We start from the raw sequence: 17030 nt of genomic DNA, 5'->3' as shown, positions 1-17030 counted from the left end.
CATCCCATTTATCTGTGTGCATAATGAAGGCGTTATTTACACCATTACATTTAATTTTTTGCAATATTACTGAAGTGTGCTGTGGAGATGAACGTGCTTTCTGTGGTGATGACTTCCATTTTCTGTAGTTCTCGTTTTTGTTGCAAAGCTTGAAACTGAATGAAGGAAAAGGAAGGATATCTGGGTAAATGCCTTCTTTGAGATTTAGTTTCTGCTCCAGCCTCTGCCACAGAATATCTGTGTGAGAGCGAGCTAATAATTTAAACCAAACCTTTTACAGATGACTTGTGATTAAGTGTTTATTATTTTGGGGACCAGAGGCTGGGCTTTTGGAAATGCTGAGCATTCTTACAGCAAAAGTCCCTAGAAGGCGTATATGGAGCTATGCAATGCTAAATACTTTCAAAAAATGGCCTGTAGGCATCCCAAATTAATAGCCACTATATCTCATAGTGACTTAATCTCTCATCTGTAAAATGGGATAATACTATATCTTCATTCTTCTTGTAAAATAAATTATGTGTTTGTGAATCTTTTGCATGCTATAGTGATGAACACTGCAGAAAAACACATAAGAAAAATATGATGCTGATTTTAAAGAAAGATAAACTACATGAAGCCATGCCTGGAGTAATGGCAGTAAAACACCACTGAATGAAGTTCCAGATTGTGAGAAAAAAGTAGTTTGTGGCTATTAAATTAAGAATTGTATCATAACATCTACATAATGGGAGCTGAATTACGGCTGCGTGACCAACTTCTAATGCTTAACTCATGAGCGCTTTGTTTTGCAGCCTGCATATTCTTTTCATAGGGCCTTGTGGTCGTGTATAATCACACAAAACTATGTGCTTATTTTAAAGCTTTCAGGTATATTTTTTGTCACACTAATTTATTACTAATGTATAGATGATAAATAACATCTTGAATAAAAGATCGGCCAAGACCCATTTTCCCTCCTAACAATAACATGAAAGATTTTTGGCCTTCAAATTTTAGTAATGTATGTCTGTTCAGAAATGTGCTTTATTTATTTTTGTATATATACACTTCCCCAAAATCAATTTTTGCTAAATCCACAAGCGTTTAAATTGGTGGTAATCTTTATTTACTGTAAATTGCGTATGTGTGCCATTACTACATTTTGACTTACAAAGGCTAAGCTTTCATAAAAGACAAAAAAGAGAGAACTTTTGACAAGCTTTATTAAGTTTTAGCAGGTCAAAAGCTTAGTTGTATTACACGTTAATAAAACTTGTTGGAGAATATATTTTCATCTATCTCTATCTGTATATTCATATTTAGCTTGGTACTTTGCAAATTGCTTTACCTAAAGTCTAGCATTAAATTATTGTGAAAACAAAAAAGATATTTCGTAGACTGTCATGAAGTACCTCACTTCTTGATAGCAGTTTATAATTTCCTTTGTCAAATTTAGCTGCGGCTATTCTATCAGCGTGGTTGGGTTATTTTTGTTCTTCCATTGCTGCATAGCAGTGTTTTAAAAATTTTCTATTCATTTTATGTTTTTTCAGCTATCGTGACTGGTTGTCTTGTACCATTCCCCTTGAGTGTATGTGTGCATTTATTATTTTAAACAATAATATTATATGTCCAGATAGGGGTCCCATTAACATTCTATTTCACTAGAAATTGGCAAAAATTTGCATCAAAAGGTTTAGCTTCATAAATTATATTTTGTATTGTTATTGAGTGGTGGTTGCTGTTTCTTCCCTTTTCACCGTATTGTGAATTTTTCACCACTTTGCATGACAGAACAAGAAAGCTGAAATGCTCAGCTTCACACATCATGTTTCTGAGAGGCTTTGTGATTTTGTATAGTCTATATTTAATGCAAAACCATAAGAAAACAGATGTAAACACTTAAATGATGTGATTATAGGCGGAGGCGTGTGGCTGTCTCAAACTTAAGTTTTTGTAAAAAGCATGTGAAACTGTTATTTGATTGGAAATTTCAAGGAAGAATGGCTTAAAATTTCCTTGCAGCCTTTCCTAACTAGTGGGTCCCCTATAACAGAACCAAATAAAGCTATTTGGAACATTCAGTTAAAAGTAATTTAAACTTATGGTTTTGTTGTTTTTGTTCTTGTTTCACTGAGCAGTATATTAATCAATCCTGGAAACCACGTCAAGATTCAAGAAGGTACTTTAGGATTCTTCATTGCAAGTGATGCCAAAGAAGTAAAAAGGTAATTCATATATTTTTATCTCTAAATTTAAACATATAGTATTTAATTTCTGTTTTTTCTTTACATGTAAACACCTCACCTAATTTTCATTATAATCTGTTTAAAGATTCTTAGGAGGAATTGAGTTGGTACGTTAGTCAACCAATTGTGTGCATGCCATTTTCTTAACTACAGTCCTAAATATCAAGGAAATGAAATAATTTTACAGCAGATGTGAAAAGAAATGAAGAGGCTTTTTTACTGAGTCCTACTAGAAAATGTAAAATATTTTGATCTGATTTCTCTATAATTAATATTTCTCGGTTTAATTACTTTGAGAGAGGACAGGGATTACAGTTTTTTCTGAGTTTCAGGTTTAGCGTAGTTCTTATTTACATAGACTCTAGCAAATATTTGATGTGAGGAAGTTACTGTGTTCATTTGGTAATTGCATTAGCAGAATAATATTTATGTTCTTGTCATTTTTCTTTACCAGAACTACATACTCTATGTCCTCATAATAATAAATCAAACCACAACAGTGCAGTGTATCCCAACCATTGTAGACAACTTCACTGGTTCATTGTACTTGGCTGTATTAGATTTGTTTTGAAAGAAAAGGGGTTTTATGGTATTGTGTTTAGGACCAAATGTGTGTACTCTTGTTTGTTAGGATTATAATATGCTTGGAAGGAATAAAAGAGCAATGAGAAAATAATTTTTAAAATAAATAATTATTCAATGTCTGTAAGATTTAAAAAAAAAAAAAAAGAAAAGGAATATTTGCAGCTGAGTGCTTTCTCATAACTTGTATTTTTGTTGTAAGTCATGCTATCAAGAATCTGATTTTTACTTGATGTTCTTCTTGAGATAGATATTTTAACTAAATCCTGTGCTTAGAATGATGAAATATTCAAGTGATAACCTTTACTAAGTCCTAAACTTTTTATGATTAAATTACAGTGAAAAGAATATTTACGCAATGCATGTTTGCCACGAATATTTAAAGAAAGTCAAAACATGAAAACAGTGAAATCACTGAGAACTTAAATTCTATTTTCATTGAAATAGCTAGGATAGGTTTTGGCTAGGTGAAGCATAGAGAACAGCACAGCAGTGCTCCTGTCCTCTGATATTTCTAGCACCATCTTCGGAGTATTTACATCCAGCATTGCCTCAGGTACGCTGCCTTTTAGCGTATAGTTCTTTTCCTCTCTGGTGCTTTTCTCCATTTGAATATACAGAACTGTCTTCATATCCCTTTACTGAGATGCTAGCTTCTTTTCATTTATAAGGCATTTTACACTCCTATGAAATTATTTCAGACTGTAAGTAAAAATTACCTGGCATAGCATTTTTAACAGGGAGAAGTTGACTGTTATTAATGTGTTTAGAGAAAATTTACACATCATTCATCTAGCACATTTTATCTAATAGTAAGCTGAAACAAAATTCCCAATTCTGCCTTGCTTTGTGCAGAAGGCTTTGTTTAGAAACATGCTGCCTCCCTTACCACGCTTCTTAGCTGTTCTGTGTGAAGCAAATGATTATCGGATGTGTTTCAACTAACAAAACCAATTATGTAAAGTGTTGATTTCACCCTTTTGAGCTATGAATCAGAGTCAGAAAAGTGTTCTAAAATTGAGGTCTTTTGGAGGGGGAAAGAAGTGGGTTTTTTTGGTTTTTTTTAATAAAGCAAAATTAAACATGTTATATACCTGAAATTCAAATTAAATTATTCTAGTTTTGTGTTACATGCTAATGGAGAAGTTTCAGCTCCTTTAAGCTAAAGCTATTCATATTTATCAAATATGTATTTCACAATGAAATATAACATGTAATGTTCAATTACTCTTCTTGCTAGAACTACTTTTGCATTTTTAGAACAATAGTTTCACATTAGAAACCACTAAACCTAGAAATAATTATGCCTAGGTAAATAGCTTCATGTAAAATGTTGAGTGTTTAAATATAATACAAATTATATGAATTGCATCTTTATTATTCTTTATCCATTTACATGTACTAACATCAGAAATCCACATGCTTCAAATCCACTTAATTCAACCCAATTATATAAAAGGATAATTTTATTACAGCAGTCACTTCAGGGGTTTGCTCTTGACTTTGCACATAGGATTGAAAGTACTCTTTAGGACATTTGTCCTGCAGTGGACTACAGAAACATGATCTGTATAAATTACCTATGTCCCATTCGTGTCATGAAGTTTTGTGAGGGGATATTTGTGATAGTGGATTCTTGTTCAATACAGGGGCTTACAGCTGGATTGGGGAGAAATTGTAAAAATTGGAGGCAGTTCTCTCCTCCTTGCTTACGTCTTGACATTGACTCATAGTTTGAAAACTATTTTATTCTCATTTCCTTGGAGGCAGTTTTTTTTCTTTTTGTTGGAAGGTGAGCATTTTGAAGACCAGAAACTTTCTGCAGAAAAGTATACAAATGCTCAGAGAAGGCTTTTTCATTTTACATCTTGCTTCTTGGAAATAGTAAGAAAATTTCACAGTCTGAAAGAGTAATCTTCCTGTTAGTTTCTTAGAGAAGTTACATCTGCTACATTTAGGACTTACATCTTCCATCAGTAGCTTGCATGCTATCTTGATTTTAGAAATGTTAATAACATTCAGTGAGGTCTTACTGCAAATTTAAATGTGTATTCTCTGGTCCATATCTCATATGCTAGACCTGCTGCCTTTCTCCTGATGGGCCACTTTACTTGGGCCATTACTCAGAGGTGTAAAATAACTTAGATAAATTCGTAACTATTTGAATTAGCATCTAGTTCATATTTCTGAACATTTCCTTTAATATAGTTCTACCTATGGTGGACACTGTCTAATTAATCTAAAAAGAATTAGTAGCAGTCATCCTAGCTGAACAGAGGCTGTGTATTAATATTATTTCTTTTTCTTTTTATATTTTGGACTGTAGATTGTTCTGTTCCAGTGACCTCCATACTGTTGTAGCGGTGTGTCGTACTGTCAGCAAAATCCATGAGTGGTTGCAAAGTGGCACCTTTGGTTCTTACTGCCAATTTGTATTGAGAAGTATGCAATGAGAGAGGGTTGGGAGGATAGGCATGGAGCTGACATATCCTGAATATGGATAAGTACAGGGAAATTTCAGCAGGTTAAAAAGTATGTTTAATTTGTTATGCCAGCAAGAATCCTGGGAAACTCTAACTGTCCAGCTAGAGGCCAGCTGCATAATTCTCATGAAGTGTGTCACAGTAGCCTTACGTGACATGTTGACTTGACAGGCATGATTAAACTCTCCTATGGGCAGTCTGATGCATATTTATTAAATTGGAATTTTGTTTTAATCTTCTATAAAGTCAAATGTTTACCCTTTCTCACTTCCGTAGTTCTCCTTGTTCTTCACCTAGTGGCGAGCCATTTGATACAAGAGTAGAAGTTCATAACCAAAAGCATTAAATGGAAACCTAGATGGTTCACTTTGTTAATTGTGTATTTTTGTTTGAAATTTTGGCTTTTGTCTGTTCAAAACCAAAATGGTTCCGCTCTGTTCCTATATAAAAGACAAAAAAATAGTCTGAATCAAGATTATTTCAGTTCTTTCATTTATATGTTCCTTTAGGAACTTATTTTGATAGGATTTTCCCTTTCTGGTTTTGGTTGGGGTTGTTTTTGTAAATAGCATATCTGATGTTATTGTCACATTGATCTCATTGCAATCTCTCACTGTATTCAAAATGAAGTCCTACTTGTGACCAGGCTGAAAAATTAGCCCAGGGTGCTAGACAGTCTTTTTTTTTAAAAAAAAAAAAAAAAAAAAAAAAAAGAATCTGATATATCCAATAAAAACAGAGAATTCATTATATATATATTTTCGTGACAAAATTCATTGGATGCTCTTTTTTCCAAGATGAAAGACAAATGAACTGATACACTGTGTCATAATTATCATCCCTTCTCCCAATTACTTTTCAAATAAAAGTATATTAAAAGAAACACTAATTTGGAGTCTTATGTTTGAAATTAATGGTCTTGCAGCAAATATTTCCTACTTTAAATGTCTAAACCTTTTCAAAGATTAAAGGAAATCAGTGCTGGCATGTTTCATTAATTTGGCACTGCAACAAGAGGAAATGTGGGCCTAATTTCATTTGTATGGATTAAGAAATGTGTCAGTTTTTCCATTCTGTCTCTCTAGGGCATTTTTTTACTGCAAGGCCTGTCATGATGACATCACGGATCCCAAAAGGATAAAAAAATGTGGCTGCAAACGGCGTAAGTAATATTTCTATTGCTCCCTTCCTCTCCTTTTCATGAACTATGCGTCCTTGAAGAATATTTGTACATGCGTTTACATGTTTTACACAGTGATACAGAAAAGCTAAGAAATAAATGCACAGCAACATAGTAAGTGCCATTTGCATTTCTGAAGTCCATATATTTTTATTACATCTCACACCACTCACACCTGTTCCTTCATTAAAAAGTCCGTTATGGTCCAAAGCTAAGACCTGAAGAATTAAATCAAGTTACATCTAATTGTGGAGGTTTCTGAGTTAAAAATGAGCTAACAGTGAAGTTCTGCTTTCATTCATACCATGCAGAAATCCAGTAATTTCAACAGTTTTCTGTAAAGTAAAGAACTTTTGTCTATCTTGCTGAACATGGTTCTATAAAAGAAGAAACTAGGGAATAATATTCCATCATATAACTATTGAAATAAATTATTATTGAAATAAATGATCAATTTTACAGGAGGAAAGGATTGTCTGGAAGAAAATACATATTAGTGCCTCTTACATATATCCTTTTAGAAGATTCCATATCTGTAATGCTAATATTTGGTTAAGTTACATTCTTAGGTCTGCTTTTTAAATTGTTTGGAAAATTTTGCAGGAAGAAATAATTGAATTTTGGAATTGGGATCAGACTTTGCATCTATGTTTTTGTAAATATATAGAAATTAACATTTTATCTATGTATACTTTGAAAGGACTTTTTGCAGGAACTATCACAACCACAAAGATGTCTTTGATGTATGCATATTTGTAATACTGATATCAAAAGGATTTAGGGATCCATTTCTCAATGGATATCTGAATATTTATGTGCATTCTGTGGTATTATGCCATGAAAAAGATCATTCAGTTCAAAAGTACTGATTAGGTAAATTGAAAGATCTCAGAAGAGTTTTATCATGTCTATTTTATCATTACTTTCAAAAGGGAAAAAACTCTCTTATTTATATCCAGTCATAGTGTTATCACTGCACTGTCTTAGAGGATGGAAGAAAGCCTAAACTGGACCTTCTCTGCCTTTAAGGGGTGCCTGAAATTGATGAATTCTTGAAGATGATTTTAAAAAGAAAAAATATGTCAATGGAGTTTTTAAAGAAACTCCTCTCCCTGCAAGAAACAGGAGTGTGGAACAAAGTAGTATAATTGAGAGAAAGCAGCTGAAACACTGACAGAAAATGGTATTTATCCTCCCAGTAGCCACAAGGAGAGCAAAGCACGTGGAAAACATGCCTGATGTGGAAGGAATGTATGCATTGCCTAACATATTGGAAAAAAATTGTTCAAGAACAGTTTATCCATGTGAGAATGTGACCTCTGAACTGCTGCCAAAGCCAATGAGGCTGCTGAGTAAGTTCTGGTAAAGCCAGTTACAGATGCCTCAGGGTGCCTGTAACTCTCAAACCCAATCTTTTTTCCAAATTACCCAACAGTTAAAGAGAAATATGTTACCTGTTTAATTTTATCAGATTCTGTCAAAAAAGACCGATTTTATTTGTATTTTCTTCTCTACTCCTCCTTCACATAGTGTATGCTTTTCACACATGTGCTGATTAAAAAAAAAAATTCCCAAAGACCTATCATTTTAATGTGAGATCTATGCTTCTCATTGAAATCTGTTAGAAGATAGGAATCAGGAATTTACAGTATAAAGGGCAAGAGCCCTTTATTATTTTACATGAATGAAAATCAATGTAACTTCCTCAGTACTAGGAAACCAGGGAGAAAACAGAGTATCCTGTGACCCAACCAACACAATGGGTATATTACCAGCAGTAGGGCCATGGAGAGGGGAGAGTGACAACTTCTGTGTGTAGCACTAGGAAATGTTCCGAATGGCATGGTCACACGTATCAGTCCAATAAATGAAAGGGTGTTGGACAGATGAAGAAACAAAATGATAGGGTTAGTGAGGCTGAAGAAGGCGGCTGTCAGAGCTGCTGCGGTGAGGACTGAACAGTAAGGAGGGAATCCTCTGAGTCAGGTGAAAAAGAAAAAAAAAAATGGTCAGTAAGAGTAAAATCTTAAATTTCCCTTTCGTTGTCTCCCCTCTCCCTCTCCCCTCATTTGCCCTCTCCCCCCTCCTTTCCTACATACACAGGCATATGGTCACAGATACCGTGATAGCTGGCAGCTGTCAGTACAGCTGAGAACAGCTTCCGCTTAGGAGCATGCTCACAACTATTAGGAATAATACAATTGCTTTGCTTTAAAGTTCTGTCAATCAGCAAAAAATGTAAATGAAAAATTTCAACAGTAATTAGTGATTTTTGGTCTCTCAAATTCTGATGACAATCTTGAGATCCCTGTTATGGGACCTGATTTTTTTTTAAAGGTAAGTCTTTAGTGCAGTCTATCATTCATGTAAAATATCTTAGCTTTAGCTTTCAAATCACTAATCACTTTTGAAAATCTTAACTATGTTATCCATCTGTAAGCTACACAAATCATTGGTCTTAAAAATGCAGTGTAACCAAAACGAAGCGTTATTGAATTAGGAAACTGTCAACTGATCTGTCAACAGCTAATATGTCAATTTGACTTTCAAAGACACTGCAAATAGTCACACATGCATATATGTAGTCCTATATGATAAATACATATTTTAATTAGCAAGTAACATCGCAATTATAGGCAGCTGAATGCAGAAAATATGTAAGATGAAATGAAAGGTTGTATGTAAAAAGATTGACACATTTAGGTGAATTAAATGTGAAAGAATATCTTTACATGGAAAACTTAATTATGGTGGCATTAATTAATGCAGCTTCCTGTGACATTTGAAAACCACACTCTTTAAATAATGCATCTGAGGTAGCACATCAATTTAGGTACTGTCTGAACATTAGCTTGTGGGGTCATTGTTGGGGTCTAAATGTGAGTCTGACCTACATAGCCATTTGTCCAAACCTGTTAGGCCTAATATTAATAATTCAGGGCAGATCAGTACGTTTCCACAAGGCCAGGGATAATTACAGTAACCTCGCTTTCCTTTTGCAGTTTCTTTGCCATCCCTTTCTCCTTACCCATCCCACTCCCTGAGTAACATATGAATGCTGATGGCACAATGTCCAGAGAAATGCTTATGTGGAAATTTTATTCACAGATTATTAATTTTTTTTTTTTAATGTTTTCAATCTCTTTCCTATTCTACTTAACTGTAGTTTTTGCAGCAAGGGGCCAAATACATGTATATATTTATATAAAACACAGCCATGTTGGGATGAAATCTCTAAACTGGATGACCTCCTACTTCTGTTTCTTTCATTTTGTGCAACAGCTATGGTCTAATTCTCTATATATTTTTTCCAGTGACAGTGCTTGCTGTGAACGGTGGGGGTTGAACCCCAGAGGGGACATATCATGTGTACATTGATGTGTTTGAAGGAATTTCTTGTAATCTATGACAATTGACAAACTTTTGATTTATTTTTCCTCTTGCTGCCTTGGAACACGGCCCCTACTATATTTTAACTGCACACTGATAGTGATCTATTGTGAGTAAAAATGGGTTCCCTGTAGCCCAGAGTGCGGTCCAACCTGTCTTTCTCTAGCAGAGAGTATTTTTGTTCAGTATTTTGGTTCTTTTCTTTCTTTATGTTGCATGTAGCAGTGACGTCATACCCACAAGTTTCTCATCGTTTACACCCACGGAGATTAGGGTGTCGTTGAAGAAAATACAGCAGTCTTCCCTACTTCTACCTTTTTGCCCCTTTTTTCCCCCAACCTTATTTTTTATCCCTATTTGAAAATGAGACCTTGGCAACGGCATTTCCTTGAAATGATTCTAGAGATATGTCATGAATTTTTAGGGATGTCGGTTAGGCTGGGGTAATTACCACTATAGCTCTGTTTGCTTGGTTAAGTGCAATTCATCGTCAGACCCATGTTCAATTTTTTGTACTTTGTCTTCTCCATTGCCTAGCTGACACAAAGAGCAACACAGCAGGCTTTTACTGTCCTTATCTAACTCCTTTCTCCCCATTGCCAAAAAAAAAGGTGATGGGGGTAAAGCCAGACAATGAATTAAATATGTGGCTAACTTTTAATATATAAACCTACAGGTATCTTCAACAGGAAACAAGCTACAGTGATTATTTTCCCCAGCTTGCTTGTTTTGAAATTAATTACATGAGTAGAGCCACACTGGCTTTTCAGGACCTAAGCTGTAAAGTTTTACTTTATTATTATATATAGAATATGAACTTTATAGACCACTTCATGTCAATCTAAGTCATACCAGTTTAAAGTGTACAAAATCTAAGAAGGCTCTCATTAGCCACTTTTAGTGTATACCGTTGTGATAATTTAAATAAACACAGCATTTGGGACATGGAAAGAATTTGCTGCTTAGAAATACAAGCACTGCAGAGAAATGTACTGGTTATAGGACAGTGTTGGGATTATATGGGCTTGTTCTTTCAAACAGCAAGAGGGATCAATATTTCATAGCTGCAGTAAGGCATTACTATACCAGATTGAGGCTGCTAACCATATCGTGTAACTGCAGCTATTCTAAATAAGTGAGGCTATGAGACTTTTTCAACATTTCACCCAGATGTCCTGTATTTATTGTGTGATAACACTTCAGGTCTTAATCAGGATTGAGATATTTTTCCCCTCTCAGTTGTACACACCGTAGGATCTTGCAAAGAATCAAGGAAAAGTTGACACTCCTGGAGTTGCGTGACAAAGTGCTAGCCATCTTGGAATTGTGATGGCTGTAATTATGATTATCATTATTTACTATTTTTCTTGTGGTGCCTGCAAACTACACTAAAGCACTGAGATCCTATTGTGGTAGAAAGCATTCAAACAGAGAACAGAAATTTCTCCAAAGGTCTGTTTTCAGCCAACAGAATGACACAGCAGAAAGATGGGGCAGCACAGAAAAGCGGATTGTGAAACAGGTCAGCATGATAAGAATCAATACTTTAATAATAAACCAGAAAGAAACTAATTTCTGTGGATAAAATTATGAATCCTATTGACTTTGAGGCAAAATACTGCAAGTAATTTGGATTTATTTGAAGCAATGTATTTATTTTAAATATGTTTCTATGTTGAGGCCTTTCTGAACCAGAGAAATTAGTTAAATAGTAATAAATAAACAAATAAAAAAGCTCTTCATGCTAAGAGAGTATTAAAAAAGAAAAGGTCATGTAGCTTTGGCTGTTTTTTTCCATTTCCCCAATAGCTTCAGTTTGTTCAGAAATGCAGTTAGCTTTGAGAGCACACTGGCTGAAAGTCTTCTTTAAGGTAACGAAGGAAAGGTCATGATCAGATTTGAAAATTCAAATGAATTGGTCTATAAATGTGCCATTACTTAAAAACCTGTGAGTCATTCTTATAGCTACTAAAATAGCGCAAAATGTCCACTCAGGTCACCTGCTGTTTCTACAGTTTTGACAAAGAACAGCACCGTATGAATTACAGCAAACTACTAACCAATTGCCTTTGATTGCAAAAATTGCAAGATAGGGAACAAGCTGACTTGGTGATCTTGAAGTTGTTTTGTAAAATTAAATAATGGAGAGATAGCTTCACCTGTTGTGTTAAGAGAAAATAAATTCTCACAAACAGTTTAAGATACACTGCTGTATTTTTCAGGAAACTGAAATTGTGCTGGGGGAAGTCCTTTCAATATTTCAGTCTCATGATGCTAACCAGCATTGCTAAAAGGCGATCAAATCAGTCTGGTCGTCTTTAATGCTGCTGTTATTCTACTCATAGTGTGGATCATGAGAACTTGATGAATTGAAATGACACTATATGCATTTCAATTCCTAAGTGTAGTGGGACCTTTTTTTACCATTTGCTGGTCAAGAAACCCCCAGTTCATCTTCTTAACCAGCTGTTATCTCCTAGAGATCCACTAGATGTCCTCGTAGATCTACTTTTTGTAACCGTTGAGGTCACAAGGAAAAACTGCTCTAGTGATGGGTGGAATACGAGGATTGGGTAGACTGTATGGTTTAAAAAAAAAAAAAAAAAGTCAGCAAAGATGAAGGGATACTTTGTTCTGCTTGCTTTAAAAAAAAAGGAGCTGTTCCTTGACATCTTAGGTAGAGAATAATCTGCAGTTTCCTTTGCTTATTTTTGCAGCTGGAAATATTTCCCATTACTGTTTGTGAACTCTAAGCAACACCTCAGATCCAGACAATCTAGAAATTTTGACTGGACTTTTTGAGTTTTTGAGATCAGAAAGCAAGGTACTGCTAGAAGCTTAGACATTCCTTCCTTATTAGAATGGAAGGCTACTGCCTTCTGAGAAAAATTGCAACAAAAAAAGTTTTTAAAAGAATTTATTTACTTTATAAATAATTGGCAGAAATTTTGCTTTCCTTTTACTCTTAACAAATCAGAAAATGACTAGTTCATATATGCCTTGTTTTGTCAGTAAAATTATTTAAGTAGTCTGATTTCCATGTCCATGATAACATCCCCTGATATTTTTACTAATTCGTTTTACAAATGCTGTGGGATTGTCATCATACTAAGTAGAAGGATCTGTTCTTCCTTTTTGTCCATTTATTATTCAATTGAAAATAGGGAAGTAATTTCCTTTATGTCCCAACTTACATTTTCACTAGTTGCAAATAACAGTTCTATTCAACATCCATAACATTTCTATGAATAGAAATGAGTTGATTCTTATGCAGGTGCTACAGGTGTCAAGTGAATTTAACACCCACTCAGAGGCTGTTCTTAAGGTCCCCCTGTCTCTCTGATAATTCCCATTTTTTGTTAACATTTATGGAAGTTTTATAGGAAATGGTATGTGTGTGGCTGAACCATTTAAAATCATTTCTGTCTTGTCTTTGATCTTGTCACTAGTCATCCCTACTAATAATCCATGTTTTGTTTTATTTAAAAGAAAATAAGTATTGTATTTGGTATGAATGTAACAATGACTGTATAAAAGGAATGAAGAGTAACAGCATGTTTTCTTTCCAAAATGTATTGCTCTGATATGCAGTTGCTTATATACTGGTTGAAACCCTTATAGCAAGTCCTTTCTGCTACTTATATTTCCAGGTCCAAGCCTGTTTCCTGCATGTTAATGATGTGAAATATTAAAATGATGCATGATCTCCAGAACAACTGATAATAATAGTTAAAAACAGTCCCTGAAAGGGCATTGCTTTTGAGAAGCGCCATGGAGTCCTTCCCCTATTGAGCAGAAGGGCTTAAATTTCCTACTTCATTGGTTTAAGTCTGATGAAAACGGTACAAAAAGTTTTCCTCCCCAACCCTCTTTGCCCTTAAGGATGATTTCTTTTAATTTTTGTAAATGTGTCCTATCCTATTATTGACTGTTGACAAGATATGGCTACAAGTAAATGAAAACCAGGGACTGTTACTAACCAATGACATAGCAGTTGAGAATTTCTGAGCAGTGTGTTTTGCTACAGCATTTGATTAGAAAAAGTACTTCAAAACAGCTATAATTAAAACAAAATGGGCCTGCCTTTTGCCTCATCTACTGTTAGTGTATCTCACAAATGCCCTTTATTTTTCTTTCATTTCCTTAAAGTGAAAATAATAAAATAGGCGTAATGGAAAGACTTCCACATTTTTGGTAACATATTTCACTTTTCTTTTTCTGCCCAACTTTTCAATTTTAAAGAATGTGTTGGGAAGAGTTAGACAGAGGGAAACCATGGGGAAAAAAAATGCTGTTTTGAATTTTCTGTGTAGTTTGAATGCGTATGCATCAAAAGCTGCAGTGGAAACCTTCTTACTAAAAGCCAAGCTCTGAGGAATGATGTACCATGCAATGAACAAGCCTGATGCTGCATGATGACTTTCTGAACAGCTGTAAGATAACTCTACTAGGATGCTAAAAGAACATGGCATTAGTCATGTGAGCAAAGTTTTAGAGGAATGGAGTCGCTGCTGAAGAGATCACTCATTCATCTCCCTCAATGCCTGTTTTCCACAATCATAATGTTACCCTTGCTTGACAAGTATACTGTATGGCAAGTCATCAAGGCCTTAGAACAGGACTTGACCCATTTGAGTGATTTCAATCCCTCTTCCCTGGTGACTGTGGCATTAAGAAACTGGGAAAAAAAAAAAAAAGAGAAATTATTTTAAATTTAAAGTCATTACCATAATGCAAAAAAGACATCCTAAACTGAAGGTACAGGCCAGAGAAACATTACCTTTTTTCTGCATTTGCTTTTAAGGTTTTGTTTTTGCCTGTCAGTGTTCTGTTTTGTTTTTAGTATAATTGAGTCAGTTCAATCTAAACCATTACCAAAAGTGTTGGTTCAGTGCAACATGTGAAACAATCTAAGTGGCCTTTGCATTTCTTCAGACTTAAATGTACCTGTGATTCAGGTAACATACAAAATTGCATGATGGTAATTACACGTGCATTTATAAAATAGGATGCTGTATGTTTCTAGAAATATATAACAAGGACATTCCCATGACTGAAGGATATAAATGTTCAGTTCTAACATGGCACTCCTTTTGGAATTAGCCCCTAATTCTACATTCAGTTATTTGGTTCTTGATCTACCTTTGATTCCAGAGCAGAAAACATGGCAGTGATTGGTTCAGCATGTTTCAATGGACCAATGCTCTGTGTGCTTTTGGTGATGCCTTATTTGTGAACTGATTTTAATGTCAAGCATATTTACCATTATTAGTTGTGTCTCTTATATGGGCAAATTCTGGTATTCTGTCAAGAGTTAATTTGAATTCCTGGAGATATAATGTAAACAAAGTAAATTTTTCAGAAAATTTTATTAACATCTTGTAACTCGCTAGTAATGTGTGATTTGTTGCAATAAAGGAGTTCCCTGGCACAGTTTAATACAGAGAAATTATTAGCATATATTTAAGAATAAATATATTTTTATATATGTATATATATGTATGTGTATAATGTATATGTGTGTGTGAGTGTGTGTATGTAAGAATATATGTGTATGTGTGTTTTTGTATGTGTATACATACATATATATATATAGATATATAAAAGTCTTTGATTTTTACAGGAAGCAGGATAGGCCAAAAATATTTAATGAATTAGCAACTTTAGATTTTTCTTTTCATTTTAGCCCAGTAGTATTAATTGTGCCAAGGGAAAAATATATTCTTAGGATTCTCTGCTTTTACTATGTTCTTTTTTGATCCAAACATTTGACTGTAAACAGTAGTTCTTCCCCATGTCTGCGGTCACCCTATAAGACTGAACAGAAATAAAGAGCAATATATCTTTTGCCCTACTTTTAATGTACAGCCAAAGTGTTATCAATAATCTTATTGCATTTTTTTTCCTGGGTCAAGACTGTTAACATAAACTAAGGCCTGTATTAAATCCCTTAAATTACCTTCCAGCTGCCTTGTTATATATATAACCTTGCCATTAACCTGCTGCTCTTCCTCTCCTCCCATCCAACACATGGTTATAGCCAAGATGTCCATCTACAAGAGAATGAAACTGGCATGTTGTTTTGATTGCGGACGCTCTGAGCGTGACTGCTCTTGCATGTCAGGCAGTGTACATAGTAACATGGACACCCTTGAGAGAGCCTTCCCACTTTCTTCTGTCTCTGTTAATGATTGCTCCACCAGTTTACGTGCCTGTAAGTTTTAACACCAACACATGCTGTTCCATGTCTGTGGTGTCTGTGGTATCATCCCCGTCTTGTGTCGTACATTGTAGTTCTGTGAGTTTTACTGGGCTGATGCTTTTTAAGAAAGTCAAACTCAAATTTTACTACAGCTCTGTATTTATATTTCTGTTTTAATTTATTTTTAATACGAAAAATGTTATTCATTATTTTGCTTTGTGTGCTCTTTATGAAGCATGCTCTTGCAACAGCATGCAGGACCTTAGTAGTGCAGTTTGGTGACATCTTTTTTATTTAATTCATACAATATAAATTGTCATTAATTAAACAATAAGTGCTTCAGTGGAGGAACAGACCTGTGTCTAAATCTATATGGTGCTAAGTGGACAGCTTTAATAGTGCTGGCACTAGAGCAGCATGCAATAGGCAGTGAATAAATACACAGGGTACAACTTAGTAGCTGAACTGTAGTAGCTGGAATTCTATTCTATACTGCTACCAGTATCTTTAGTTTTGTTTGTAACTCTTCATTCTCAATAAGGCAGGACCTTCCATCTAATACTGAAACAGCAAAAATCTTACTAAAAATGGTTGTACTTTTTGTAGTGCCTTTTTAGAAGGACTAGCCTGATGCAAATTTCCTGATGCAAACTTTTTGAAATTAACAGTAGAATCTATACTTATAGGTATAGATCTATACTGTCCTATAGGACGGTACCATTCTGGAATATGCCCCAAAAGCTCTTTTGAAAAATCAGAGTTGAGAGGGAGAAGACAGAGGAGTTAGAACAATTCTGCGTAGCCATTAATTCTTTGGGCAAGCTGTAGGGATTCCAAAGCTTCCTTTATCAGTGTGATGTCAACAATTGAGGAAGATTGTTAAACAAAATGGTGATTTTTTTTTTTTTTTTTTTTTTTTTTTTTCATTTTCTTGTCCTCTTTAGACATTCATAACAGGCAAA

The 17030-nt window shown here is 34.6% G+C and overlaps 1 protein-coding gene across 1 annotated transcript in view; it reads left to right on the top strand.

Moving 5' to 3' along the window:
- Positions 1–17030, top strand: part of LOC104075605 (calcium-activated potassium channel subunit alpha-1-like) — a gene marked incomplete at its 3' end in the record, with an annotated part of 73445 nt that overhangs the window by 10866 nt on the left and 45549 nt on the right. Inside the window, exons 2-3 of the mRNA XM_009576163.1 lie at positions 2124–2210; positions 6382–6458. Of these exons, the coding sequence (XP_009574458.1) occupies positions 2124–2210; positions 6382–6458 (164 nt within the window). The remainder of the gene's footprint in view (positions 1–2123; positions 2211–6381; positions 6459–17030) is intronic.

This window comes from Fulmarus glacialis, unplaced genomic scaffold, assembly GCF_000690835.1.
Source record: "Fulmarus glacialis isolate BGI_N327 unplaced genomic scaffold, ASM69083v1 scaffold15504, whole genome shotgun sequence".
NCBI classification, from domain to species: Eukaryota; Metazoa; Chordata; class Aves; order Procellariiformes; family Procellariidae; genus Fulmarus; species Fulmarus glacialis.
This window is presented reverse-complemented; position numbering and strand designations above follow the sequence as displayed.